Below are 27,433 nucleotides of genomic sequence, written 5' to 3' on the forward strand. Positions count from 1 at the left end.
AGAATACAGCCAATTTCCAGGTCAGTATACAGAATCGTAGTTAGGATGGATCCTCTTAAAGATCTTTTTATGACACAGAAGGAATTTACTTCTGTCTGCAAAATCAATTCTTTTGTGGTTCAGTGGGTGACAACGTATTCTAGGTCTGTCCATTAGCAGGTTTCTGAAACCTCACAATCTTCCGCACAGGCTTGAACGGCAACTACAGCCTCTGAAAACTAGCAGAATATTTTATTATCTTATCTGAATAAAGCAGTCTCAAGCCATCTGTAAAAAGTAAATATGTTTTGGAAAATTACACACTGGTTAAGTAATGGGGTGGATATGATAAACACACCGAGAAGACAGTGTTTCTCCGCCTGAAAAAAAATCACATTAATTGATTCTGTCATTGTCTCTTGCAGTGATTTAATTGCTGCTGCTGCTATGCCATCATTGCTGATTATATCCAATATGACAAGTGTTTTCTTTTTTGTTTATACATTTGGCACCCAACATGGGGCTGAGCATCTCCAATTCCCACCCTAATTTGGAATGGCCAATCATCTGAAACCAGAACTGCGTTCGTGCTGCGTTTGGGAGTGTAGACATCCATGGTTCTCAAAAAACATGCCAACTGACTCTTTACACACTGCAGACTACACCTAAGCTTGCACAAAGTGGAGTCAGAGGAAGACCTTTCATATTTGGACCATAGGTGCCTAATCAACCAATAGGAGTCACCAGATAGTGATGCAATTGTGCATTGGCGCTATGGAGCTACTGGACAGTCAGCACTGGCATGGTCTGGATTTTATCCGAAGGCCGTGAGGCTCATCTGTGCACCACAGCGTAAGTACCTTAACCAAATCAGCCATCCCGCAGCCCTAGAGTTTTTTTTTCCACAAATAAAACGTGCTCCTGAAACACTGAAATAAAAGCTGGGATGTTGAGAGATTGAGTAAAGCAGATGGTCCAACCATACACTCTCCCAGGGTTTACCTTTTTATGAGAGTCATTCAAGGCAGATGAGAACCTTGGCTCATGGTTTCAGTTTGGCTGAGAAGTGATGCGATTCAGTAATTCTGTTGCTGTTGCTATGCGTGATGAATCAGAAGTGCGTCGCAGACTACAAACTCGCACACCCCCGCGTGTGGACCCGCGGTCCCTCACACACCTGTGCTTGTGCGGCGGCAGCCGCCTGCTCCTGCTCCTGGTAGAACTGCGAGGCTCGCCGGTCCTCCTCCTCCTGGAGCTTCTTGGCCAGCTCCAGGTCGCTGATTCCCTCCGGGACCTGCTCCCAGTTCAGCTCCAGACTCTGCTGCTCTTGCTGAAGCGACAGGGCCATCAGGTAGTCCTGTGGGGGAGAAAGCACGCCTTTACCCCCCCAGTTTGGATTCAGCAGTAAAACTGCTCTCACAGGTGAAGCGCTCTCCCCTGCACGTGCTTCAGTGGGATACAATTGGGGGTAAAGCCAGATGCGTCCCGTCACTGTTCATTTCTCAAACCAGCCATGTTTAAGCTATGGGGCTCAGCCTGTGCTTGCAGTAAAAGCCTTTACAGACCAAGCCACTAGGGAGCACCTCCATTTTTACTGCAAAAAGTACCCCTATAATCAGGACTGTTTCCAGTCCCATCTCTAGGCTCACACAATACACTGTGAGAGGAGGGGATAACAATTTTCTCAATTTTGCATGGGCTCCTCACTGTGTTTTAATATTAATGTCCGGCTAGCCCGATTGTCCTTTGCTCCACCTCCCCTGGGATAAGGGCGTCTGTCCTGGGTGCACATAATGAACGGTGATAGAGACAGAGTTTCGACCATGCTGTAACCCCCCCACTGGGCGAGGCTGGACCCTAAGCCGCGTCTAACGTGCCAGCGGAATTCTGGGACGCTGTCGGGCTGACGGAATACTCAGGGGGCTCGAACAACATGCATTATTAAAGAGCCAATCTGGCCAGAGAGGGGGGGGGGGGGGGGGGCGTCAGATGCTCAGTCTAATCCACCGGTAAGGCATTCAGGCATGCAAATCGAGAGAGAGGAGCGCGGTGAGGACGGGGTAATCCAGCGATACGCAGGGGAGGCTTTTAGCATCTATTATTGAAGACTTTTTTTTCCCATCTCTGCAGGATGTGTGCCCGGTCAAAGCTGGGACAGAGGAGAAGGGGGAAAAAAATGGCGCTGTGGCTTAGCTGCGTTCAAGGTTTCTCACAGTGCTGTATGTTCTCGAGCAAGACGTGTTTCACTAACGAATACAATGTGTCCACAGAAAGACTACATGGAACACGGTTTTTGGTTGCGTAGCTCGAATAGCAACGATTTAAAGAGCACCCAGGGCTTTTCTCCCCGGCGCTAAAATAATTGGAGCTTGAAATTCATTTGAAGTTTTCTGGAAACAGAACGTCAATAAGTATCCGAAAATGAAGCCTGGGGCCAGTGTTAAATTGGTGGTGTCCAGCGCACACCACGTAAACATCTTTTCATAGAGGCTTGCTTCATCGACCATGTTTTAGTTCTCGTCTTAATAATTTAGCAATAAATAACTGCTAAAAATAGTTAATGATATGGTTCAATCCACCACCACGCAGCACTGAAACAAATGAAAAATCTAGACCCAATTTGCTGACAATACGTAAATTTGCTGTCACTTATCTTTTTACATGTGCACTCTATATAATCTGGGCAGTCGTCTTAGATAAGACCATCTTTTAGTAAAGTGACGTAACATCCTTGCGGATCCCTTTGCACACACAGAGACAGGAAGCGACCAGCGCAAAGCCCCAGTCCGACCGCGGGGTCTGACCTGGTCGATCTGGTCCTGCTGACCGCGGTAGACCGTTTCGGGGTCGGAGGGCGGGCGCAAGCGGAACTCGGAGTCGCAGAAGTTGCCGTCCCCGTCCACGTTGTGCAGGCTCTCCCACACCACCTTCTCCTCCGTCAGGAAGCCCTGGTCTGTCACCAGCAGGTACAGCTGGCCCTGCCGTGAGGTGAGAGAGCGCCCGGTCACAAACGCCACCGAGGGCGGAGTCCGCCACCCGCCTGGGCGTGTCACAGCACACACTGTCTGACACCGCGCCACTACCTTCTCTACACAGAACCCCAATCACAAATGTGTACACTGTTCGACGGTTCTTTAAAGAACTCTTAAAAATATGGAACGTTTTCAAATGTTGTTAAGAGGTTACAGACAAACCATTCCGCGGCAAAGAAAAAAGTCAGAAAGACTTAGTTGTGGCTAGAACAATAGACAATGCATCCAATTAAAGACCAGCTTCTCTGCAGAGGATAAAAGCTTTTATCTTTGATTCAATGCCGGAGGGCATTCATCACGATGACACGTGGAGTAAGGACATGTTCTGGGAAGATGAGCGGGGGGGTAGGGGGGGCGGGGGGGGAGTGTTGTGTGCTTATCAGGGACCTGTGCTCGTCTCGTAGATTAGCTCACAAAAGCCAGAGTGTACAATGGCTGGCTCAGCACTTCCTGCCAAAGATAACAGGAAGAACCTGTCCCTGAGCCTGTGCTAATGTTTATGGAACCAGGAGGAGAGGTCGGGACATGGAAATGGCGGTGGGAGGTGTTTTGATGCGGGAGAAACATGGACTTCAGCCCCTTATAACTGGCTCTATAAAGGGAAAGGGTACCGGGACTAGAGGACAAAGCACATGATTTATTCATCAGAAAATCCATCAGCACAATTATAGCTTCCTCCTGGGAGTTTAACAGTAGCGTCTGTGGGCGTGCCCCTTTGGCCACTTGGGATTCAAACACAACACTCAGGTTTGTAGCCCAAAGCCCTAAACACTACTCGTGGAAGAGAAGTCCAAAGGTATGAGGATTTTTTATATATAGAGGTGAAGCAAGTGTTTACATGCAAACAAAGTTCAGTTAAGCCGCGTTTCCACCGCAGGAACTATACCCCGGAACTAGGAACCTTTTGAGGAACTCAGTGCGTTTCCACCGCAGGAACTAGGGTCTAAATTTAGTTCTGGGGGCTTTGTTTTACCCCCCAAAACGTTCCTGCTCGGGGGGTAGTACTTTCCGAAAGTACAGGAACCTTTTGGGTGGAGCTTGCAGCGCTGAACATTTCTGATTGGTCGAGTACTCGTAGCATTTGTGTTGTATTTATTTTCCGCCATTACCCGCCATGTTTGAAAATATGCAGCGGCAAACCAATTTATTTTCTTAATAATAACTTCAAATCAAACTTGTATGTTATGCGGCGCAGTAGCCTACTTTTGGTTATAACCTGTCAACGTCTTGGAATTATAACGTGTGCTCTTCTGTTCTTTTCTTGCGTTAGTATTCGTTTTATAAAATGCTAAGCATTCGTGCTGGGACAGCATATTACGTAGGCTACCAAAACATTCAAACGGATTAATTCGGTTGCTGAATATTTTCTTCCGGATTTTCTTTGTTAGCCCGTTGTAATTGACTCAAAACGTTTGATACAGTTATGTGAGGTATGCGGTAGTTCTGCATAATTAACATTGGTGATACAGTACAAGCAAACTGGAAATCACCTTCCGCACTTTTTATCCGGGTAAAATAACAGGTTAATTCTAGTAATCTTCGCTTTAGCTTTTTCAGACTGCCGTAATTTTACTCAATTTTACTGCCATTTTTCAATTCCACGAAAAGACCAGGAAGACTATGGACTCATTTATGGTGCATGGTTCGCATCTGGAGGGCACACTTCGCTGCTCGGCTAGCAGTAACTTCGAAGGAAAGCAAACGGTGGCTGTACCACTACTAATTTACATTTTCACGCAAGTCCGAGTTTTCGTTCTATTCTTGTCATTTTGCAACTAGCCTCTATGGAATTGACGACGAGAAAGTAATAAAACAGCAAATTGTTTACAACGTGTGCATGTTTTCTGCTGTTAATGAATGTGTTTGAGAGGATATATGAAAATCAATAAATACAAAAGTAACCATATGTAGTCATTGTTGGTAACCCGTTGTATATAAGTGGAATAAACCCCTCCGGGCTGTCCCGGTTATTAGAAAATAATGTAGGCTACTTTGGTGGTAGTATGGGGTTACAGAAGAAATCATATGACAGATGGACCGACGACAACGTCAGTGGGCTAATTTGCCTAATCTTCGCGGTACTTTAGACCCCGGTGGAAACGCAGACAACCATTGGCTGAAGGAACCTTTTAGTTCCTGGTAAAGTAGTTCCTGGGACTGAAAGTTCCGGGTAATTTTGGTGGAAACGCGGCTTTAGTGACTTATGGCTGAGGCCAACAGAAATCTTATAAGACCTACAAGCTATGTACGTTTTAACAGACAAAAGCTGTTCCCTACTGCTAAACCCTACAGTTGAAATAAAGGAGCAAAATGAAGTTAATGTTCAGCAATATCATTTAAAATCCATAATTGGCATTAACTGCTTAAAAAATAAGGTCAAAATGCATTGGTAGTTACATGTGTTCCTAGGAGACACCAAAAACAATCCAGAACAATATTAAAGCTACAATTTAATATGATATAATATATATATATATATAGATTATAAATTAAACATGTAATATAGCTACTATATGAGACATTTGTAACCCCTTCTTGTAACCTTGTGTCCACCAGAGGGCCTTTCTTATCCTTTCACAGAAAGACTTGATGTCAAATAAAACAAAGCAGTTCTCAATAGACATATTTAGAATAATCAGGTGGGGCTCCAGTGGTTCACCTTGAATTTGGTCATGGTGCTGAAGTGGTTGTTCCTGAAGAAGACGCAGAGCTCGCCCTCCTGCACGCTGGACGTCAGCTCACACAGCCCGTGGTACGTCAGCTGGGTGGCTGTGCTGTTCAAGAAATGCTCCGCCACGTAACCTGCAGGGAGAGGAGGGAGACGATGACTGGAGCAGAGACACACGCAAATATGGACAAACACACAGAACACAGAGACACACAGGCACGTACAGACAAACACACAGAACACAGAGACACACAGGCATGTACAGACAAATACACAGAACACAGAGACACACAGGCATGTAGAGACAAACATACAGAAGCACACACACACAGGCATGCACAGGTAAACAAACAGAAGCACAGACACACAAAGGCATGTAGAGGTAGACACACAGGCTCATAAAGACATATTGTGGACCCATGCAGTGACAATGGGACAAACATGAGGCTCACAGAGACTGAACATGAAAGAACCCTAAAGACAAACAACTGAGTCAGATAAACACAGGCACACAGCAGTGAACAGCAGGAAACATACACAGGCACATAAGCAGAGACAGACACAGACACCGATACACTCACAGGGTCACAGGTAGACACGTGTGACTAAGAGACAGTCGCAGACACAGACCGACACACTGAGACTGAAGGACAGAGCTCCCTCCCATCAGCTGCTCGTTCTCACAATGATGGATGTGCACAGAGAAGCCACATGCAACGAGCGTGCACACAGACCAGCCCCAGTGAGAGCAGGCCAGGGCGAGATTAGATCTGGCCAGGTCTGGAAACACGAAGGCTCCGAGAGTTAGCCTGAGCTCGGGTCCTGGAGGGACTGTGTGTCCGCAGGCCGTCCTCCCAGACAGACGTTAAACCGCCCGATTCGACTGATTACCCGCCTGATTGAATCAACGCGGTTCCCCTCTCTCTGGTCCTGAGAGGGCTTTCGCTTTAATAACTGAAAAGCCCTCCGGCCTCACGGTTCCCTCCAGGGCCGGAGCTCCGCAGCTCCTGGTTCGTCTGGTCGGGAAAACACGCGACGGAAACGGCGAAGGAGGAAAAGGAGGGGCGCGTCGTCTTTTTTTTCGTTTTGTTTTAATTCGGGCTTATCGAGGGGGCCTGCGCGCACCGTCGCTGGGAGAGGACAAAGGAAAGAGGAAGAAACAAGCGCGCTCGCAAGCCGGCCCACCTTCCCCGGCCAACTGGCTGCTCTCGGACTGCTTGCAGGAGATTATCTTCTCCACCAGCTGGTTGTAGCTGCAGTTCCCCACCGCCCTCACGATGTCGTCCATCTGCGGAGAGAAAGGGACGCAGCAACCGGTAAACAGGACCGACCTGCCGTCCTGCTGGATGTCTGCTCTTCATCGGCACCAGCGGCATGCCACTATCTGAAGGACACCGCTCTCCTTCGTCCTCCAACGTGATCTGGATTCTTTCCCCATAATACTACACAAACAGACAAGTCGTTAAGTTATAATTTATGACCGCGTGGGGTAATTCGTCCTCTGCATTTGACCCATCCTAGCTACGTAGGAGCAGTGGGCAGCTGGGGACCGACTCCAGTTCTGAGGCCAGTGCCTTAGTTAAGGAGTATACCTAACCTAGCATGCATGTCTGTCAGTGTGGGAGGAAACTGGAGTACCCGGTGGAAAACCCACACGAACGACAACCCGGGACCTCGTTCTTGTGAGGCGACAGTGCTGACCACTGCGCCACTCTGAGCCACTACACTGCAAAACGCTCTGAGAATGGTATTATGGGGTAGAATGAAAATGTTTTGGAAATGAAGAACCCCGCTGAGAAATGGAGATTAACATTGCGGACAAGGAGGCATTGTCAGAAAGAGGCAGACGCTGCAGGACTCTGTGACCCACCTGGGGGTCCACCAGCCAGCCGTGGTAGAGCGGGATGTCCAGCAGGTCGAAGACGATGCACTCCGGCGTGTACTCAAACACCCGCACCCCTGTGAACTTCACGTTGACGTCCAGGCCGGTCTGGAGCTTGTGAAGGACCGCGATGGCGTCACTCATGTTCTAGAAGGACAATAAAGAGTGGGTTAATCTTCATGAACAGATTCATTATCATCAAAATTACCACTGTTAACATGATAAAAAGTCTCCAAATTTCTTCCACTACCATGCCATGCTGACAGTCACACACAGAAGGAGAACCATCTCCCATCACAAGGAGCAGGTAATGGAGATTACAGGGCAACTGAAGGGCAGTGCTGCACAGCGAAAGCTAGCAGATGAGAAGTCGCTGTGTGAGAGGATCCATTTTCAAGCCCTGGCTCGAGGCACTGAAATACATTTCCTCTGAGCTACAACCCTTTCGCACTCCAGCATCCTAAAGAAGACCAGCCTGCATCTGACTCCTGGAGCTGTGTGTGTGTATGTGTGAGTGTGTGTGTGTGTGTGTGTGTATGTGTGAGTGTGTGTGTGTGTGTGTGTGTGTGTGTGAGAGAGTGTGTGTGTGTCTGTGTGTGTGTGTGTGTGTGTGTGTGTGCATGTGTGCATGCGTGATAGTGTGTGTATTTGTGTGTGAGAGAGAGAGTGTGTGTGCGTTAGGATTGGGCGACACGTCAAAAGTTTTCTATCGGCCATTGTCACCCCTGCAATCGGTGATTGCCATGTATTCGTCCTGTGGGTGGGGTGGGGGGTACAGCTCCATGTGGTGCAGCTCCACATCGTGGCCTATTTATTCATTTATTAAATTTGGCATCTGAAATCCCACTTGAATTTGTAATGTCCAATTCCCAAACTATTTACAAGCATACTCACACCGCCCTTGCTACCAGCTCGGAGGAGTGTAGATAGATTGCGGTTTGCCTCCGAAACGGTATTAAAAATACACCTGCCTTTGACTTAAGCTATGACATGTGATCTTTCTTTCCTGATCTTTCTTTACTGAAACAGTATTCCAGCTCTTCTCCAATTAGACAAAATAAATAACCTTGGGATCTTTACAGCCTATGGGTTTCAGGGAGCGCAGCAGGGACAGGCTGAACAGATGTCCGACACAATTTGAAAATAAGTCCTCTGATTAGTCACCTGGTTCATTTCTAAGGTTAAAAAAGCCCGTACTAGTCATTCGTGATAAGCTGCGTCCAGCTATGGGCTTACGGAGAGGTCGCAACATTCCGTTGGAAAATTCCGAAATTATTCATTCCAGACCAGTTCCGTACTGGCTCTATCACTCTGGAAAAGCTGCTGTCGGCTGTGCTTTCTTTTCGGCGTCTAGTCGAAACGCACACAGGTCCCATGGGGTTTCAGAGATAGGCAGGTACACAGTATGTAGATTAGATAGCGGCACCTCACTCAGCCAGCAGAGTCAATACTGTGTGTTTGTGCACGTGTGGTCGAACTTGAACATTTTGTACAGACTGACCTACAGAGACTGACGGACCCACAAAGTGGCTGGTTGCAGCTAAAAAAATAAAGGACTTTAAATCGGCGAAAAACTAGTAAAAACAAATGCAACATTGATGGATTCAGCCCATTGCTGATTCGCGATGTATTCTTCCAATCGCCTAACCCTTGAGTGTGTATGTGTGTGTGCGTGCATGTGTGTGCATGCATGCATGTGCGTGTATGCAATCATGCGTGCAAGCGTGTGTGTGTGCCTGTGTGCATGTGATTGTAATTGTGTGTGTGCGTGTGTGTGTGTGTGTGTTGGAGGGGAGTCTGCAGCTGCCTCCGGATACTCAGGGCCAGGGGCTAGGGGCAGCCCCTCTGGGTGGAAGCATACAAACTATTGTGTTTTTCATTCTGCGTTTTCGTATGAAACGCTGTGTTGGGAGGGCTGGGAAGGTGCAGACTGTCCCACTCCGCACCTCACCGAAAGGCTCTGTCCACAGCCTCTTACCACCACATCCGTTTTGTGTGGATCAGGTGTCAGTTGTTGGGGATTAACTCAACATGTGCCACAGGGCATCACTGCCTGCACTTGACAAGACTATCAGATGATGTCACATGAGTGGGAGGTGATCTGTAATAACTGGATGGCTCTATCCAGCTGTTTTTGCTCGGGTTTCAGGAATCAGGAGCCCACTCACCTAATGACAATGATACTCTTTCTCTTTACACATTGTGCACTCCTGGGCAAAAAAAATGGGCCAAGCCCAAAATGGCAAAAAATTAAGCTTTTAATGGTCTTAACATTAATCATTGGTCAGAAAATGAGCAAGAATTAAACAAATGCACTCCTGAGACCTCCTGTGTCACAATTTGCTCGTTTACTTTTGCTGCAGTAAACTGTTTGGGGAAAAGCTAGAAACAGGGAAATTCACTTATACAGTAGACAAATTAACATAATGTCAAATAAAAGAGTCATGTTTTGTATTTGGTTGCGTATCATTTGCATGCCATGACTTCCTGATGTCTGTGACCTATCAACATCATCAGAGTCTGGATATCTTATTTTCAGGTTGTCCTACAAGCGATACAAAAACTCTTGGATCTCTATGGGAATGGGGGGCGGGACTAGATTCAGCTGTAAATTATGCTGATACAGTACAGAACACATTTGTTGGCTAAATGGCTTTAAGTCATCAAGGGTCCAAGGTATCAAATGACCCTCAAACCACCGTGCTGCTGCCAGATATGCAGTAGATACTACAAGCATTGTTTCTCCTGATTAATTTTCCTGTTGAACACACTTTCTTGGAATGAAATGATTGCACATTCTTTAGGCTAATTAGAAACAAAATCTCAAAGTAGTCTTCTGTTTGTAAAAACTGTTTGCAATATTAGATGCATTTAAATATCAAAGCAAAGGGGAGGTCTTTATACACATCTTCTTAGGGTATTAGTTTCCAGACTTTCCAAATTTATGCTGCATATCAACAGTATGCAGCTTGTATTAACATACCATACAGAAATCTGGCATTACAGAAGTTTGGATATGAAGCAGAGTGCTTTGCCCGCTAGCTATAGCCTTCTGTATTGCATTGGTGGGGGGTAGAAAGTACACATTACAGTCCTTTTGATGATGTAAAAAGAGGCAATTCACAGCACAGAACACTGGGCTTCAGTGCTCAGCACAGTACATTGAATACAGATATCTAGTGAAGTGATTGCTCTTTCAGTTAGCGAAACCCCATCATGTTTATTTAATGCCCGTCCCCATTGTGGTCCAGCTGGCACCCAGCCTGGTATAGAAGCAAGCTTGGCACTCAGACATGGTACAGTTAAGTGGCGAACAATGTAAAGGCATATTCCTACATCACAATTTTCCGTACTTGAACTCAAACAACAATCACTAATTTATATCCAATACAGAATTTTTTAATATTAAAACAGTTTTAAGACTTTAAAAGCCGGAAGGAACAGGAGGACAGAGAGAAAGCTTTTCAGACACACGGACAGAAGCAAAAGTGTGAGTCAGGCCCAGAGCAGCAGTACCGCCAGACCCCGTCTCCACAGACGCGTGCAGTGAACTGGCTGGGGACACGACGGGCTCGGCACTAAGCAGTGTGTCCCTGCCTGGAGACACTGTGATATTGGAAATGGCTCTCCAACCATAACCCCCCCACCCCCACCCACCCAGTATTAGCCTTGACCCCCAAACCCACCCCCACCTCTGCCTGGCCTTGCTTTGTACCCACACTGGGGCCAGCTTTACTTCACAGCTTCTCTATTCTCCACCCACCACAATGCACCTCCACCTCCACCGCCCCCCCCCCACCTCCACACACAAAGTCTCTGTGCTCCCCTTTCCCGCTGATCTCTGCAAAGTGCTACTGCCCTGTCTCCATTCACACTCTAGTGGGTGAATATAACAGTCATCATTTTAAAGAAAAACATAAAGCCGGAGACACAATCCCCATGTCCCTCACCCTACCGCTTACAATTCCATGCTTGTTCGACACTAACTTTATACATGAATGCCCCAGAACTGGGCAGCCACTATATTCATGGAGGCCTGTTTTCTTCACCCTGAAGGTTTTTAGCTCTTGGCATTAGTCCAGAAGGCCAGCAGCAGCGTTAGAATTTCCAAAAAGCTTCCGTCTTCCGCCTTCATGTCCGGCCATTTTCTCTTATCGGCTATTTACTTACTGCTGAGACATCTGCAGAATACCACTGATCAGGATTCAGTGCTCAACCATGTGTATCAAGGGTGGGTTTGTTAAAATGAAAGTTGACCACAACTTGCCATTTCATTTTAAGCTTTGGCAATTTGAGCTCCTTGATGGATTTTTCAGGCCCTTCTTCCTGTCACATGTTCCTGTCTTTTTTTTTTGGGGGGGGGGGGGGGAGCAATCTGGACTTGTAGTCATCACTCATGGCTGCCAATGGAGAGTCACACACAGTCTGGGCAGGACTGGTCTGTGACTAACACCAATCTGCTCATCCAATACCCACACCCCCCCCCCCCACCCCACCAAAAACCACTTCCATACTCTGGCTGCCTAGCATTACACAGGGATTGAATGGTGTTACCCTTGGAGTTTCCCATCCAGCTTATAAATAGCCCATTAAACAAGAGGCTCTAAACTGCTGGGTTCCAGGCAAATCCTCATTTTAATGAGTTCCATAACTTCAGCTTTTCAACATCGCTTCATTTTGCCACAAAGGTAACCTGCTCCTATCAGAATATTCTATTAAAAAAAGACAAATACTAAAAACATACACGACACATATGTATGTATGCTTTTAAGGAACATGAACGCATTTAATCTATTTATTCAATTTAGGGTTGAAACTCATGAGGAATTTTCTCCTGCAAAACATCCTTGATTGAAACATTATGCAACTGTAGGGAGCAAACTTCTTTTAAACATTCTTTTATTCTTACCCATTTTTTGGTCCTGCACTCACCACTGAAAATGTTTTGCACTCAAAATGCCCTCTGGCTCATGACTGTAAACTCTGCACACATAAATACTCAAATTCGAATGTCGTAAAAACGTATATCTCAAACAAATTAGTTCATAATCTGCGATGGCTTCCTTTTATGGTGCTGTGCACGTGCAAATGGAGCCAGCAGGAGCTGGCCGAGACACACCGTTACAAAAGCATTATGCAATTTCAGTGCCTGTCCCATTGGCCCGCTGGAATACTGGTGCGGGAAACACCTCAGTGACCCGACCCAGAGTTCAGCCTGCCGCTCCGTTCCCGGAACCCCCCGAGGTACCGGTTGCAAAACACTGGAAACGTCTCGCACATTCAGACAATCGGCACTACAGCAAGGCAACAATGTGCGGCGAACACAGATTAATGCGCAAATAGTTTACACATTAGCTCACGTTCTAGAAACAGCTTGCTCCCTAGCGATACAATGAGCAATCTGTATTGGCAACGCCACTATCAGACCGATGTCATATCTTTACAATGGAAGAGCTGCTTGAACATTGTGGGCTAGGTACCCAGGTCAGTGTAGTGGCCTTTGACTGCCTTTCTGAACTGGACAGTATGCATGAGTAAGCTTCTCCTGTTAGGTTCCCAACATCATTTCCATGCCTTCAGCCCTCACCCACACACTCCTGCCCGCTGTTCCACTGCGACCCTCTAATCCAGCGCTTCTCAAATTCGATCCTGGGAGACCCCTGTGCATGCTGGGGTTTTTCCCTTACCACAACTGCACTCCCAGAATTTTAAAGAGCTGTCGTTTTTTCTTAATGATGCTTTTTGTAATTCATTTTGAGGACTTATTACTCTCTTAAACCATATTATATCATAAATATCTATGCATGGTATGAAGAATAAAATTCCCATATTCACATTTATCTTATTTTGATACATTCCAAAAGACTGCATAAAACAGGTTTAAAAATGAGTTAAATTACTGATTGAGGTAAATGAATAAACTCCTAATAAGTGAAAGTGTGTACACCTGGCCACTAAAACTAACCATTTGGAAAACTCAAGAACTCAAAGGCAAGGCAATGATAAGGAGCCAAACCTGCATTCTGTTAATAAGACGGAAAGGAACAATTATGAATGAATATAAACGCGTGTTCAACAACCTTAATTAAGCAAGAGATTGGCTGCAAAGCATACAGAGATGTCCCTCAGGACCGAGTTTGAGAACCACGGCTCTAATCGCACCCCTGAGCTACTCTACGGTCTCCTTCACACTCCCCGCCACGGAAAAGCATAGAGCGCGAGACGCACTGCGCTCGCGTCCACAGAGAGCGCCTGAAAAAAAAAAACAAGACGGAACATCTGCATCATCGCCGGTCTAATCCAGAATCCGCCGTGCAGCGGATGATTTTTTTCTGACGCTGCCATTCGGGTTTATAAATAGACGGAGAGCCAACGTTCGCGATTACTTCAATAACATAACTGCTGCAGATCGTGCTTTCCCTGACTGCTCAAATGAATAACAAGCGAAATGAAATCCACGCTTTTTACTATCCGCTTGGTTTTGTTACTCGCTCAGTTCCCGACTCCTACGAAGGCAGGCTCTGGCAGCACTTGACGCTATAAAGATACATCATCTTTCTGACTTGGCTATGCTGACGCAGGCTAAACAGGCTATGTGGAGCCAAATATCTCATAAGATGATGAGTGGTTTGTTTCTGCAACAACAACAACAGTAATAGCTTCTGCCTGAACTCTAACTACAAAAAGCATATGGTTCGACCTATATGGCCCTGGGAGACCTCTGCTATACAACACATTAGTGACTCTGAGTGTAAAGCCATTAGCCTACATCATGATGGAACAAGCAGTGTGCGAACCTTGCAAAGTTAATCTGTAACCGGGCCTCAAGTTTCATGGTCTTACTGCTTTTTTCAGCTCGTTTCTAAGCCAAAGCTCAATAAGTATGGAGAAAAGAAACAGGAAAAGCAATGCTCCCACTATCTGAACATGGAAAATGACTGACAGGAATTTTAGGCTGCAGTGAATTCTATGGTTTATGCGGGGAACATTCAGTATAATAAATATGAGTGCACATTAGCACACTTTTTTTTGTCTGCAGACTCTGACGTGAGGACAGTCACAGATGTTTCGGTTTATGCTGTAGAAACGCTGAGATTGGGGGCAGGCGGGGAGGGATTGAGCGCTGCCCCTCCCACATTCTGCTCATAAACAAGGTATGAAAGCCCAGGAACAGCGGCTGTCCCGCCCCCGCCCCCGCCCCCGCCTTCTCCCGAGCCAGGCTCCGGCCTCCATCTGAACCCATCTGTGTAGTCCTGAGCACAGGCAACAGTCTAGTATGACAATCTGAATCCTGAGTTCCTGACCCTATCTGACAAATGTTATGTAATTACGTATGTGGGGCTAAGGCCCTATGTTCCCTTACATTAACATTTCCTCAAAATGCTTCTGATCATGTTCTTTAGCTAGGATTTCATGCTGAAATGCAAACTGAAAATATACAGCGAGTTCCCTAATATTTGGGACAAATATATTTTTTCTTTATTTAGCTCTGTGCTCCACAATTGTAGATTTTTTAATCAAACAATTCACATGTGGATAAAGTGCACATTCTTGGCTTTTATTTAAGGGTTTCATACACTTTGATTTCACCGTGTAGAAATTACAGCACTTATTATACAGCACTTTTACATAGCTTACATAGCCCCCCATTTTAGGGCAGCATAATGTCTGGGATATATAAAAGTTTTGTAAATGAAAGTAGACATGTTTAGTACTGTCAAATATCCTTTGCTTTCAATGACTGCTTGAAGTGACTGTGACCCATAGACACAACCAGGTGCTGCTCTGCCAGGCCTGTATTGCAGAAATATTCAGGTCACAAACAGTACACAAACATTATGGAGCTCACAGTAGCTAGTGAAAAGTGAAAGAAACCACACAGAGCACCGGGTCCACTGGCGAAACGCAGGCTTTGCTTTAGCAAATAAGTTAGCGTTGTTGTTTTGCATAATGCTGCGAATTGCATAAGCGCAGCTACCACACGGGGAAGATGGGTGGGCAGTGATAAAGAGGGCATGATTTTCAGGGACTGTGGATGTGCTGCTCTCACACCTAGGAGGTCTCAAGATGTGCTGTCTGGCTATGAGGTAGGAAAGCCTGGTCCTGGAGACTGCAGGTTGAAGTGGCAGCAGTCTTTCTGATTTTTGTTCCGTACAGGCTCTAGAGCACACGTCTTAATCGGATATTGAGTGAGAGCCTGACTGTTCAGTCTGAACAGTGAAACAGTGAGAACCACCTGCACAGGGTCACCAGTGTTCAGTAAGCCTGATACAGAATGCAGAGCAGAGAACGAGCTTGTATTTGAAGACAGAAGAGACAAGGTCATAGCGGGTAGCTGCAGCCCCCTACCTGCTCATAGTTCAGCCGCTGAGCCTCAGAGATCTCTTTGGGTTTGGCATCTAGAATGTAGTCGCCTGCAAACAGAGAGCAACAAAGAACCACCAGTCATCAGGAGACATGGTAATACCATTCTGCGGCATTTAAAAAAAAATACAGCAAACAGGTGGTGAGGGGTGTAAACCTTGTCGCTACGCTATAATTTACAATGCCGTGCCATTATCAAACTGCTTATTTTAGCCAACTAAAAGGTGGAGGAGGGTTTTTGTTTGAACGCCTGGTAAGAAGAGCGTTGCATGGAAAACGCGGGCCAGCTGTTTGCAGGAAATGCCTGAGCTGACGAGCAGGTGTGAGCACGCGTGGGGAAGAGGGCGAGGGGGTGCCGAGAGCTCCGAGAAGCGCGCAGGCTTTGCGCTGCCAGGAGAGGCGGCGGCAGCGGCAGCGGCGGTGAGATCCGCGGCAGGAGAAAGCGGCGCTCCCGCTTAATTGCGGTTTGAGCCGAGAACAGCAGGCCTTCCCACCAGCGCTGGGCCGCCGAGTTCATCTGCATGCACCTGTCACACCCCCACCCTGATTAACATTCCATTCAACTGCCCCTCCTGAAATCAAGAGCAGAGCAGAGGCATACCCTGCTGAGAGCAACCTCACGCTGCCATAGAAAAGCTCACAGAAATATGAGGCCCATCTCCTGTAACACAGAACCTCGCTGTGCATCATGGACTATTTCCTATGTAAAATGGCGAAGGATTACAGCACATCCACTCCTCAGTGGATATGCCATATTTTTTAAAGGCATTTTTAGCATTTTGACATAAGAAAAGCGCCTTGGTGATATTTTTCAAGATTAGCGAACCCTTTCCAAAAAGCACCTTTGACGCCTGTTTCGACTGTAGCACCCATTCCAACAGCCCTCTTTTAGCTTTATCTTTGTAACACAACCTCACTGTTACATAAACACCTTCCCACATTGCAAAATAGAGAACCTCACTGTAACTGTAAATTGAATGCACCTACATTTGTGGGATGTGTAGTGAAAATGTTCTGCTCTCGCTGACGGTGTTTTATGTATTTAAATGTATTTACTTGTCAATAAAAATGCACAGTTATAACCATCAAAATGGAGATACAGCTGTATTAGAATTCAGTTCTAGCAACATGTTAAATTTGGCCCATTTGGCCCTGAAGAGGACACAGGAAAAGTCATAGTCTCACTCCCCCCTCTGAAATAATGCACCAGCAGACTTTTCAACTCACTGTTACACTGTGACTTATCACCCACAAGATCCCAGTGCAAAACATGAGAGAGGAAGTCTGTCAGCCGTTAATTCCGAGCGGCAGTGCTTCGCTCCATATCGAGCCAGACTCAGAGTCTGAACCCTGAATCGCCTGTCCGGTTTCGGGACATTTCATCACAGGGCTGGAGAACGCGGGCCAGCCACGGCGCTGTCCCGCAGCCGGGCTTGGACAGCGTCTCCCTGGCTCCCCGCTTCCCATCCAGCTGATCTGTCAAACGCATCCCCCCCGATTCTCAAAGCCCTTATTCTCCACCCACGCTGGCACCGCTAACCTTCAACACGCAATGAATGCTCTCATTTAGCCCCTCTCTAAAGCTGTCCTGTATGTGGCCCCGATTGGGTCCAAGTGACTCTTTAAACGCGGCAGAGGCTGCTGCGCCCCAAATCTCTCTGCTAATATGCCCTGCAGCAGTAGCTAATTCAGTGTCTTAAAGAGCTGGCAGTAAATATGTTCTTATGGGCACTTTTTGCACAGATCATTGATTTTTCCTGGTGAGGAAACAATAACAAGTTTATGAAGTGCAAAGTCACGGAACAAAAATTATCTGCTCCCCTGGACATTACCAAAGATAAATGCCCACGCTACACTCCAAACCATTAATTATGTCCTTTCAGCCACTTGCCCACGTGAGAGATTTCTGGCTTCACATACTCACTTAAACAGAAATTTATGGGCGCACCTTTGAGGGCAATGATATCACAAACGCCTCTCCGAGCACTTCTGTGCAGAGACGAACCAAGCCGACAGGCACGAATAAAGGTCTGCAATTTACAGCTAGACAATGGCAATAACCGTAATACCGCAACATGGAAAATATACGGTATGACAGATGCCGAAAATTGGGGAGCATTCGCAGGGGAATAAAGCTTAAAGCTCCTATTAAGTGACTGCTCGTAACCTGCGGTTTTCACTTTGAACACGGCGTCCCACAGAGAAGCCGAGGCTGGCTTCAAACGCCAGATGCCGCTTTGTCCCGAGCCGACGGTGTGGAGTGGAGCTGTAATGACGGGTTACTCAGCCCTGCCCACGGCGAGAGGACCGCGAGAAGAACAACATTAAAGTGCCCGTCACCCTGTGCAGGACAGGCAAAACCCCAAATTTGTCTGAAGCATCCACTGGAGGCTCCCCTCAGCCATGGATGTCCCAGAAACAAAGTATCTCAAGCAGGCAACTCATCATCCCTCAGTTAAATGGTTAGAGATCTGGTGGTGCCAATGGTCCTCAAAAATAAATGGGAAGGTTTGGCCCTCTCAATATTCTTATTACAGAAGAACGAGCTTCTTTCAAAGTGTCTGAAACATTATTTGGGCTTTAGTTCAGACTCTTAGTTTCAAAAAAACCTAACATTTCCAGGACAAATTAATACAGGAGAGGTCTCCTGTCTTTCGTGGCGTTTTTGGTGAAGTATGTTTTTATCCATTTGTTGTTCACAGCAAAATGGGTCCTCTTTTGTAATGCGTGCCTTTTGATTGCAATTAATTAGCCATGGGAACACTGTGTACAGACATCACAACTGAAGCTCCGCGAGTAAACAGGCACTTTCGTTCACATTAACGGCTAAGTGATAAATATTATGCGGATATTCAATATCCAGCTTGGTACATGTTTTCGATGGTTCGCCTGCTTATTTGATTGCCTCCTAAGCGATTACATTAATTGCACACTGCATAATATAATCTGTCCCACTGCATGATCTCAGTGAGAATTTGCTGACTGAATAGCCTGAGTAGGCTATATATGGCAAATGAGTAACTGGTGTGCACTGTTATTGCACACCAGAAGGTAAATGTTTATGTTTATTATCTCTAAGAAAACATTTCTGGATTTTTTTGTAACACCTGGGGAAAGTGAGGCTCCTATGATGTTGTAACTGCCTGCACATATACTTTCCTGCCACTTGTCCACTTGCGGTAAAGGCCAGTTCTATCCAGGCACACAAACCCCACCATCTTGCCACAACAGCATGAGTCTTGTCCGGCCACTGTGAAATGTTCCCTTTCCAGATGCCAAGTGTGCAATTTTACTGCCTGCTGTCACAGTAACTCGGCTTGCTAACATCCATATAATGCATCTCCACTTTCACTTGAAACTATTCACTGGTGATTGGCAGTTATTTGTGGCGTCTTGAGGAAAAGCATAAATTGGAATGGCAGTGGGTTGCGGGTTTGGAGGACGTCTACATTACAGGCTGGAACATGAGGATGGGCTCAAACCACTGAAAGTTAACAACACACTCATAGCATGACCGATCTGGATCCATTTCAGGGCTCGTAAGCTCTCGCATTACTCAACAGCCCACGCTTCATATTTCACTCAGCAACACTTGGTGGGCTTTGCTTTGGTTTGTTCAGGGAAATTCCAACTGGAAAAACTGAATGGAAATGCAGTCTTTGAGAAGCTTTCTGTGGCTTGTGGCTATGGGCAACAGTGGTTGAGGACTGAGGACCGAACTTGTACCGTCATGAACCTCGTTGAGATATGGCAGTGTGGCTGGGCTGCGCAAGCGGCCATCACTGGCGGGGGGTCTTGGGGGTGTCTGGTTGCACGACAGATGGACGTCTGCGCGGCGTAGGTGGACAAACATGCCGCAAGGAGGGGAGCAGCGGCTCCAGTTTCTCATCTGTCAGCAAGGGTTGCGCCGGGGTAGTCCCCAGGTCTGGGGCAAGGCCTCGGTCCGTGCCCCAGCACACTGCTCCCACACCTCAACACTAGGCCTAGCACACGGGCTGACTCAGCACTCACATCCCTCTGCACTTGATGCTTTCAATCAACAACGTCAACTAAACTCTATCAGGGCAGAGCTCCCCTCCCCTTCCGTCAACTTCAACATTTAAGTCTGCGTGCACGTCAGTTGCAGGCACAAACCCAGTGTTGGCAACTCGCTGATTTTGTCTGCATATGGAAAGAGTTTAACGATGCTCTAGCCTCGTTAACATTTAGAGGGCACTAGATTAGATTTTGTATCTTTACCAAGTACTCCAAAAATTAACAACCAGTTAATGTGTTTACCATACCAATGTACTTCAACATGGAGGTCATGCAGAACATCAACTTTCCTGCTGGATAACATCCAGCTGTACCCCTAGCTGCAGCCTGTATTAGGCTACTTTTTTGTTGTACATCTGGAGACTTTTTTCTCTTTTACAAAGCAATCCAGCTCCAACCAGTGACTGCAGTATTAAATAAACATTAGGAGATAAAATCAAGGTTTGTATAGGCAGGCAGCAAAATAACAAATAAATAGAATATTTCTGAAAATTTCTTTTCTGAAACATTTTACAAAATCTTGCTAAATAATAATGGCGCCAGTTAAGGGATGGTTCTATAAAGGGCTTTGTAAAGGCTGGAACAAAAGTCTTTACCTAATTTGAAAAGTCATGTAACAGAGCCATCCCCCTAGCATGTCTTTGTCATTTCTGTCCAAAATCTGTTTCCTATAATCAGCAATGCATTTGGGTGTTCATATGTCTGAGCATTAGGACAAATTATAGGAACATATTGTACCATAATCCTAAAATACAACTTATGGATGTTTAAACCTTAGAAAGGCATAAATCCTAAAAGATGTGAAAATATATTGAATTGACTGGACAATTTGAGAGCTTTAAACAAACAAAATAATAACCACTGCCTAATTAATCACGGCTTTATGCTTTAGGCTCACATGTTAGAACACTGATTTTTCTGATTTGCAAAACAGATATTCCACCTCAGTCAGGTGCTGAGAGGCAAATGGGCTTGTAGTGTTTTGCATTCACTTCTAAGTATAAATCATACTTCAGACATATAGTGTACAATTCTGTCATGTTTCTATTGAAAATATTCGAAATGATTATTAAAAATAATCTCTATTCCTTTCCTAGAGAATCACAAAAGAATGATTTGTTGTTGAAAACCTGTTAAGCTAAGAAATACAGTTCATGATTGCAGCCATGTCTTATTCAATCCACGAAAGTAAAACAAAAATTAATTTCTGGAATTAAGAACAGGTCATCATTTCACATCTTAGCAAATAGATACCCTGGCAAATCTAACCTTGGACCTTCTCGTTCAAAGTATTCACTGGTATGGGCTTTTAGTATTCCATCTGAAAGTTTAGTTTGCCAATGCAACATCAATGTAGATTTGGAATTATGAAGCTTGTATTATCACAATAAAAGCATTCATATACAGATGTACAAAGGGGAGGAGAGATAAGAATCAAATGGCAATTGATAAGTATGGGTTTAATTAAACAGCCAAATCTTGAAGATCTTAATCTTAATGCAATTTGTTTGTTTTCTTTAGATTAGCTACGTTGCTCATAATCAATTACCCATGTAGACACAAATGAACAATGTTATGAATTTATAACCAATGACAATTTACATCAACAACCCCCCACAAAAAACTCCATACAGTATAGCCAAGCTGGCTTCAACTTCAAGCAGGACTAACAAGATAAAAACCTATTTTACGGTTAGAACTTTTCCGATGCCATGTTTGACATTTGCATGCAAGTCAAAACCTCAGTTATTGTTGAAAAAAATAAGAACATTTCATGTAACAAGAGTGATCAGCCATAACTTGTGTGTCCATAATTCTCAGCCATCCTTTATTACGGCCAGACTGGGCTTACTGAGCCAGTCGGCAATCTCATTTTGTGATGCAGTAAGTAAGCTGCTGTACAGATATCTTCACTGGAAAAAGTACAGCATATTATACCTACTGTACTCTATTGAAGCTTAACACTCAGCCATGGATTTACTAAATGGAATTTATGTGGCAGGTCAGTTTTGAACTGAAACCCAGATTTGCCTACACCAGAATGGCAATCAATACCTAGCCTCACGATTGAAAGAGAACACTCATTTTTTATGGCTAATTGATAGTTACACAGTACATACATTAAAGGAATAGTTCTCTTTCTGGAGTTTTTTTCCATATTAGCCTACTTTAGTTTTAGTGTTTTCGATTGGCCCAGACACTGATTGTGTGCATTGAAAGATATTTTCCATTTACATGTTTCCTGTCGGCTTGGTGACTCGTTGGCTTTACAACAATAAGTAGGCTATAAGGCATTTGGAGACGTGCAGTCTAAGGCAAGAAAGTACACTTCAAGTCACTCCAAGGCATAGCTCCAGAAGTATGTATGTTTATTACCTGACTACTCTGCAAAAAAAACTATATTAATCTTTGGTGAAGAATAATTTCCTATGGTACATGCAACCTGGCTCAAGGAATGAAGTATGGCACAATATAAAAACTGATATTTACTTTTGAAATAGCGAATAAATACTGAATAAATACACTGTACAAGCTACTTTGATGTTACCTGAAGTGTATTTTTCTTTATTAGACCACGAAGCCCTGAATGCCCTATACCTGCTTTTGTAAGGCTGACAGGCTGGCAGGTAATCAGAAACATCTGTGAATATCTCAAATATCCTTCAATATCCTGCGCATAAAAACCATCTGGGACAATAAAAACCATACAAGCCCATAATATTTTTTAAAAAACCCAGAAGGTGAACTATCTCTTCAGTCGAATCTAAACTTGTTTTTGCCTATTTTAAATGGAGATGGCGATACACTTTGTGCACTCACCCAAATATTCCATTAGTTGTTCAGCAGTTATAATCTCCATCATTGGTGGCATCTTTACCTACAAGACAACCAGAGGCACCATTCATTGGGGTTCCATGCAAACAATGGGAAACAACAAATTACAAACAGATTAACACAACACGAAGCCAAAATGATCAAGCCACAACTGAGACATATTTTCTGTTTCTTGTTCAGGTCCATGGCATACCATACAAAACATTTGAGTCACATGCTGCCATGTCGGCATACATTTCTGTTCTGGACACTGTTTTTGTATAACTCAATTCAAATTCTGTCCTCAATATGCCATTTATTTTCACAAAGAACTGTCTGATTTAATTAACACCCTGCATGTACCAAAGACAGAGGTGCAACTGGTGAATCTGATGTTAAAGAAAAAAGATGAACAACATCAACTAACCAGTCATCCATCAAAGACTGTAATAAAAAAACTTTCTGGTGTACATAAAGGAAGTACAGATTTTAAAACACTGGCTGAAGACTGATTAGGACTTGACAACTAACAATAGGTGCTGAAAGAAAACAGCTGTCAAAATGCATGATTCAACCAAAAATTAAACATAAATTCTGATAATAATGGCTATAATGTTCCAAATGAATTTGTGCCGTATTGCCAAGAAATAAGAAACTGAATGGAGAATGTCAAGCAATTTAAATTAGTCATGTTTTCAAGATTCAGGAGCAATGTTCAAGGAAAGGGTGACAGAAAAATGATTAAGGCTACGTGTTTACAACATAAGAGCCCAAAAGAAGCTGTCCCCTAATTCTGATATCTTCCCTGTGGCGACACTCTGAGATATCTGGAGGGTCTGGATGTGTCACAATGCTGGAGAGCAGGTCACAGACGTAAAGCGGAATAAAAAAACGATCATTTAACAAAAGCCTCCTGCTCCTTACCGTTATTCAGTCACTGTAAGTTCATAGGGTTCGGGTTTAAAAAACTCATTTGTTTTCTACACATTTAGGGTGTTGTCTTAGAACTCAGAGACAACTTGTCAACTTTTCTTCTCTTCTGCGTTTTTTCTTTACTCATACAACTTGCAAAGGCCTTTCCCACTAGGTTGCTGAAAGTCAAAAGTAAAAAGCTGAGCATGACTGAACTGACAGGCTAACATCAGAATTGTGTAAATGACTCACTTATGAGTGATCTAAATTCAGCTTCACCCTATATCCCCCACTGGCAAAAACCGAGTATCTACCATAACATCTTTCACAGTAGCAAAGATTGCTGTATTTGCTGGATTTACACCTAGAGGGCAATACCTGAAATATGAACAAAAATAGTATTTACAGGACAAAAGACCAGGACCGCATCAGAGCTTCACCCTCAGGCGGCCCACTGTGCATCAAAAACATCTGACTATCCCCGAGAAGAACAACTGCCGAAGCAACGTGCTTGAGACGGATTCCATGAAGAAAATGATCATGTCACAAGCAAGAATTTAACACAACGTAACAAATCCCTTTCACTACACATTCCCAATAATTGCTCATGACCGTCACTGCCGTTTCACATCCTCCTTTTCACTAAGGAGCACCTTCACAACTAGTTTGTAAATGATTTGATTTGAATACCAGTCTAACAGTTTGGTTAATGGTACATCTGACATTGAGAATCAAACGAGGATGCAAATTACCTTTTTTTAAAGAGGAGCTTGATTCTAACAGATATCTGATTCAGATAGTTTTGAACTTTGTATTAAACCTGCTAATTATGAAAGACCACAACAGAAGAGTGTTTGGTCTTCTGGGGCTATTTAGAACTGAAATTGGATGAATATCTACACAAAATTTGAGCAGTCTATGAAGATTTGCCTCTACTTAAGGCTCCTCCTCCTCTCAGTTTGTTTCCGCTAAATTGTTTCCAAAAAGACAGCGTCACCCTCAGACAGACACAGCACTCAATATTAGGCTATACTCAATTTGAATGGCAATTTATTTTAGTTTTTTGAAAAACACACCAAGTACACCATGCCTGTATTATTAACCATACTTTCTCATTCTTCAGTGAACATCTGCAGCAGGTGAACCTCTGGTAGTACAAGCACAACTCAACAAGTTGTATTGTAAAACTAACTGAACTACAGCCGGCATCTTAAAGAACCTGGATTAAAATAAACTTGACTTTGCTTGCCAACGAATGTGTCCACTCTTCTTGGAGTGAGCAACAATGGCTCATTGCAATCTATAATAAACTAATTGGTAAAACTGTTGAGGAATGACAGAATAAATGATAAATTACATATAATCTAAATTAGGAATTTCTTTTTAACATAAAACCGTTCAGTATTGTTTTTGAAATGATTCTGAACGTGTAACATGGATAAAGTTCCATATTATCTTTCCATATAAGACCACAGTAGCTTTCAAAAATGCAGCAAATGTTGTAACCTAATGTCTGTTCATTCCTCATTCCTTTCATGATTGTACCCATTTAGCGTCATGGTGCCATCTAGACAAGTCTAATCGGGGCAATTGATTATAAATCATTAGGTTACCTACTTTCTCGTGCAGGCACGTTCCATTTGAGATGGATTTAGTTTTAAAAGCACGGCCTTGAAATCAAGGCAGGAATTCCCAATTTAAACTGAAATATAAATAAACAAAAAACAACTTATTCGTTTGGTCTTTTTAAAATTTCTTTAGGAAATTGGAGCATTAAAATTGGGAAATCGCCTTCAAATCTAACAAACGAATTCTGGAGAGTCAAAGAGCTTATATGGACATGCGGAAAAAAAATATTTGTCTAGTCATTAAGAGTATGTTTTCAAATATGATGCCCAGAGAATCGGAAGAGGCGTGTCTGTTCTATTGATTATGTTACTGACGGGCAGGTTGCTTAGTACATTTAGCCAAATTAAAGCTCAAATCCTCATCGACGCCTACTCGAATGTTTAGAGGAAATGTCACTTGACTAACTCAGTCAGCTGTTGTTTTCCACTTCCACTGCCCTAACAGTTTCACTGACCGTTATATGATTACTGCATATGTTGTTTGGATCGCAAAAGAAACTACAATTAGACCAAATTAAAGAATTAAGAACAAAACTTTACGACAATGCTTGTAGGCAAGTAGCCAACTGTATGCATAACGCTTGATATACATTTCTCGAACTTGGCTTAAATGAAGTTATCAGTTAATTGTGCCAGTTGTTTACCTTCCACGCCAGCAAAAGGACATTCATAATAGCCAGCAATGGACACGGTCCGTTCTCGTTCTGGGTAATGATAGGCGTGTTTTCTTCGTTCCATTTGATCCACTTGATGTGATATATAGATTGGCCGGCGCCCCGATCCTTGCTACATGAGACTTTTGCTTCATCAGCCCCATACTCGTCGCTTTGCAAAGCAATAGCCAGTACCCTGTCCTCCATTCCTTCACTGTTGAGGTCAGAACTGGGACATGAATTCAGATTTGAGAAGGATTCCAATGAATCAAAGCTCCGGGATTCACCCGCGGGGCTGGGGTCACTCTCAGTCGGTGGCCCCTCGGAAACAACATGATCACTGCAATCCAACCCCCCTGGTTTGGCGCTTTTCAAACTTGTTTTGTTCGGGCACAACGATGTCGGTGGAGATATCTTCGCCGGCTCCTGCGACCCACACTTTGCAACCCCAGCTTGTATCTTTGTAATCCTTGCAGTCGATTCTTCCATCATAGAAGGTGGATCGCCATCCGCTCGGTTGTTTACCAACTTTGAGGTGGCACCCTCACCGTTTCCTGGAGCCAACAGCAGGCTGTGCCCCATACCGTTGCTCAGCTGATCTCTCAGTTCCGATGACGACGTCTCAGAACAGTCGCTGGGCTTGGTGATAATATTTTGAACCGGGAGAGGTCCGGCAGTTTCCAATCCAACGTCTGATTTTGTCTCACCAGTGACAGCATTGGCAGTGCTTGCTGATAAGGGACTACTGGCGCTACTACTGACCAAAGTACTGAGCGTAGACGGCTCACTATTCTTGCAGCTATCGGTAGCTCCTTTCACTACTTCTGTAACCTTTATTCCGCCCGATTCCCCGCTTATTGTGGAGCACGGAGCACCTTCCCCGAGATCCCGATGCAGGTTTGCATTTTTCTCCATTTCGGACCCCACTGATGCTACTCTTTATCTAGATTGCGGCTCCTGCTTCGCCTCCAAAGACGCCATGACATCTCTAGCTACCTAGCTAACTGACGTCACTGTAAGTGGGACGCCTCTTCTTCAGGTCAAGGAAGGGCAATATTATGTAGAAAGTATTTTAAATGCTGCTTTCCGTTAATCTAATTAAATAATAATTTACAACTGATATCTAAGCGGTAGGAAAATCAACCAGATAAACTGCGTTGATTTTTATTTAGGTATCTTTTCATATGAAGAGGAGGTGCTTGATTATCATATTTATCTTTATGAAGTTTTAGGAACAAATTGAAAGTCTACGCGTTTTCCACAGACCAAATGATCATCACTTTTAGGATTAATGTAATTTGATAATTAGCGTGTCTTGCACTGGAAAGACTTTGCAATATTGTTACTGTCATTGATGTCAACTCTTTTCCATCATGTTTAGCTACGATAAATTAAAAAAAAAAAGCCTACGCAAGTTCCGTTATGTGCCCGTAGGCCTAGCCTACCCTTAATCAACAAATTGACAG

General features: G+C 44.4%; 1 protein-coding gene across 3 annotated transcripts in view; it reads right to left on the bottom strand.

The window, feature by feature from the left end:
* Window positions 1-26,992, bottom strand: part of mindy2 (MINDY lysine 48 deubiquitinase 2) — a 31,804-nt gene extending 4,812 nt beyond the window's left edge. The window contains exons 1-8 of one of the 3 annotated variants that reach the window (XM_035416945.1): window positions 25,959-26,990; window positions 22,781-22,838; window positions 15,911-15,975; window positions 7,550-7,708; window positions 6,865-6,967; window positions 5,671-5,813; window positions 2,784-2,957; window positions 1,157-1,336 (exon numbers count right to left, since the gene is read on the bottom strand). In XM_035416945.1, the coding sequence (XP_035272836.1) occupies window positions 1,157-1,336; window positions 2,784-2,957; window positions 5,671-5,813; window positions 6,865-6,967; window positions 7,550-7,708; window positions 15,911-15,975; window positions 22,781-22,838; window positions 25,959-26,882 (1,806 nt within the window). In that variant the 5' untranslated portion in view covers window positions 26,883-26,990. Of the gene's footprint in view, window positions 1-1,156; window positions 1,337-2,783; window positions 2,958-5,670; window positions 5,814-6,864; window positions 6,968-7,549; window positions 7,709-15,910; window positions 15,976-22,780; window positions 22,839-25,958 lie in introns of all 3 variants that reach the window. The other 2 variants (XM_035416944.1, XM_035416946.1) reach the window with 2 other exon arrangements.
* Window positions 26,993-27,433: the final 441 nt, after the last annotated feature.

The sequence above is a fragment of the Anguilla anguilla genome, chromosome 5, assembly GCF_013347855.1.
Source record: "Anguilla anguilla isolate fAngAng1 chromosome 5, fAngAng1.pri, whole genome shotgun sequence".
In the NCBI taxonomy this organism is placed as follows: Eukaryota; Metazoa; Chordata; class Actinopteri; order Anguilliformes; family Anguillidae; genus Anguilla; species Anguilla anguilla.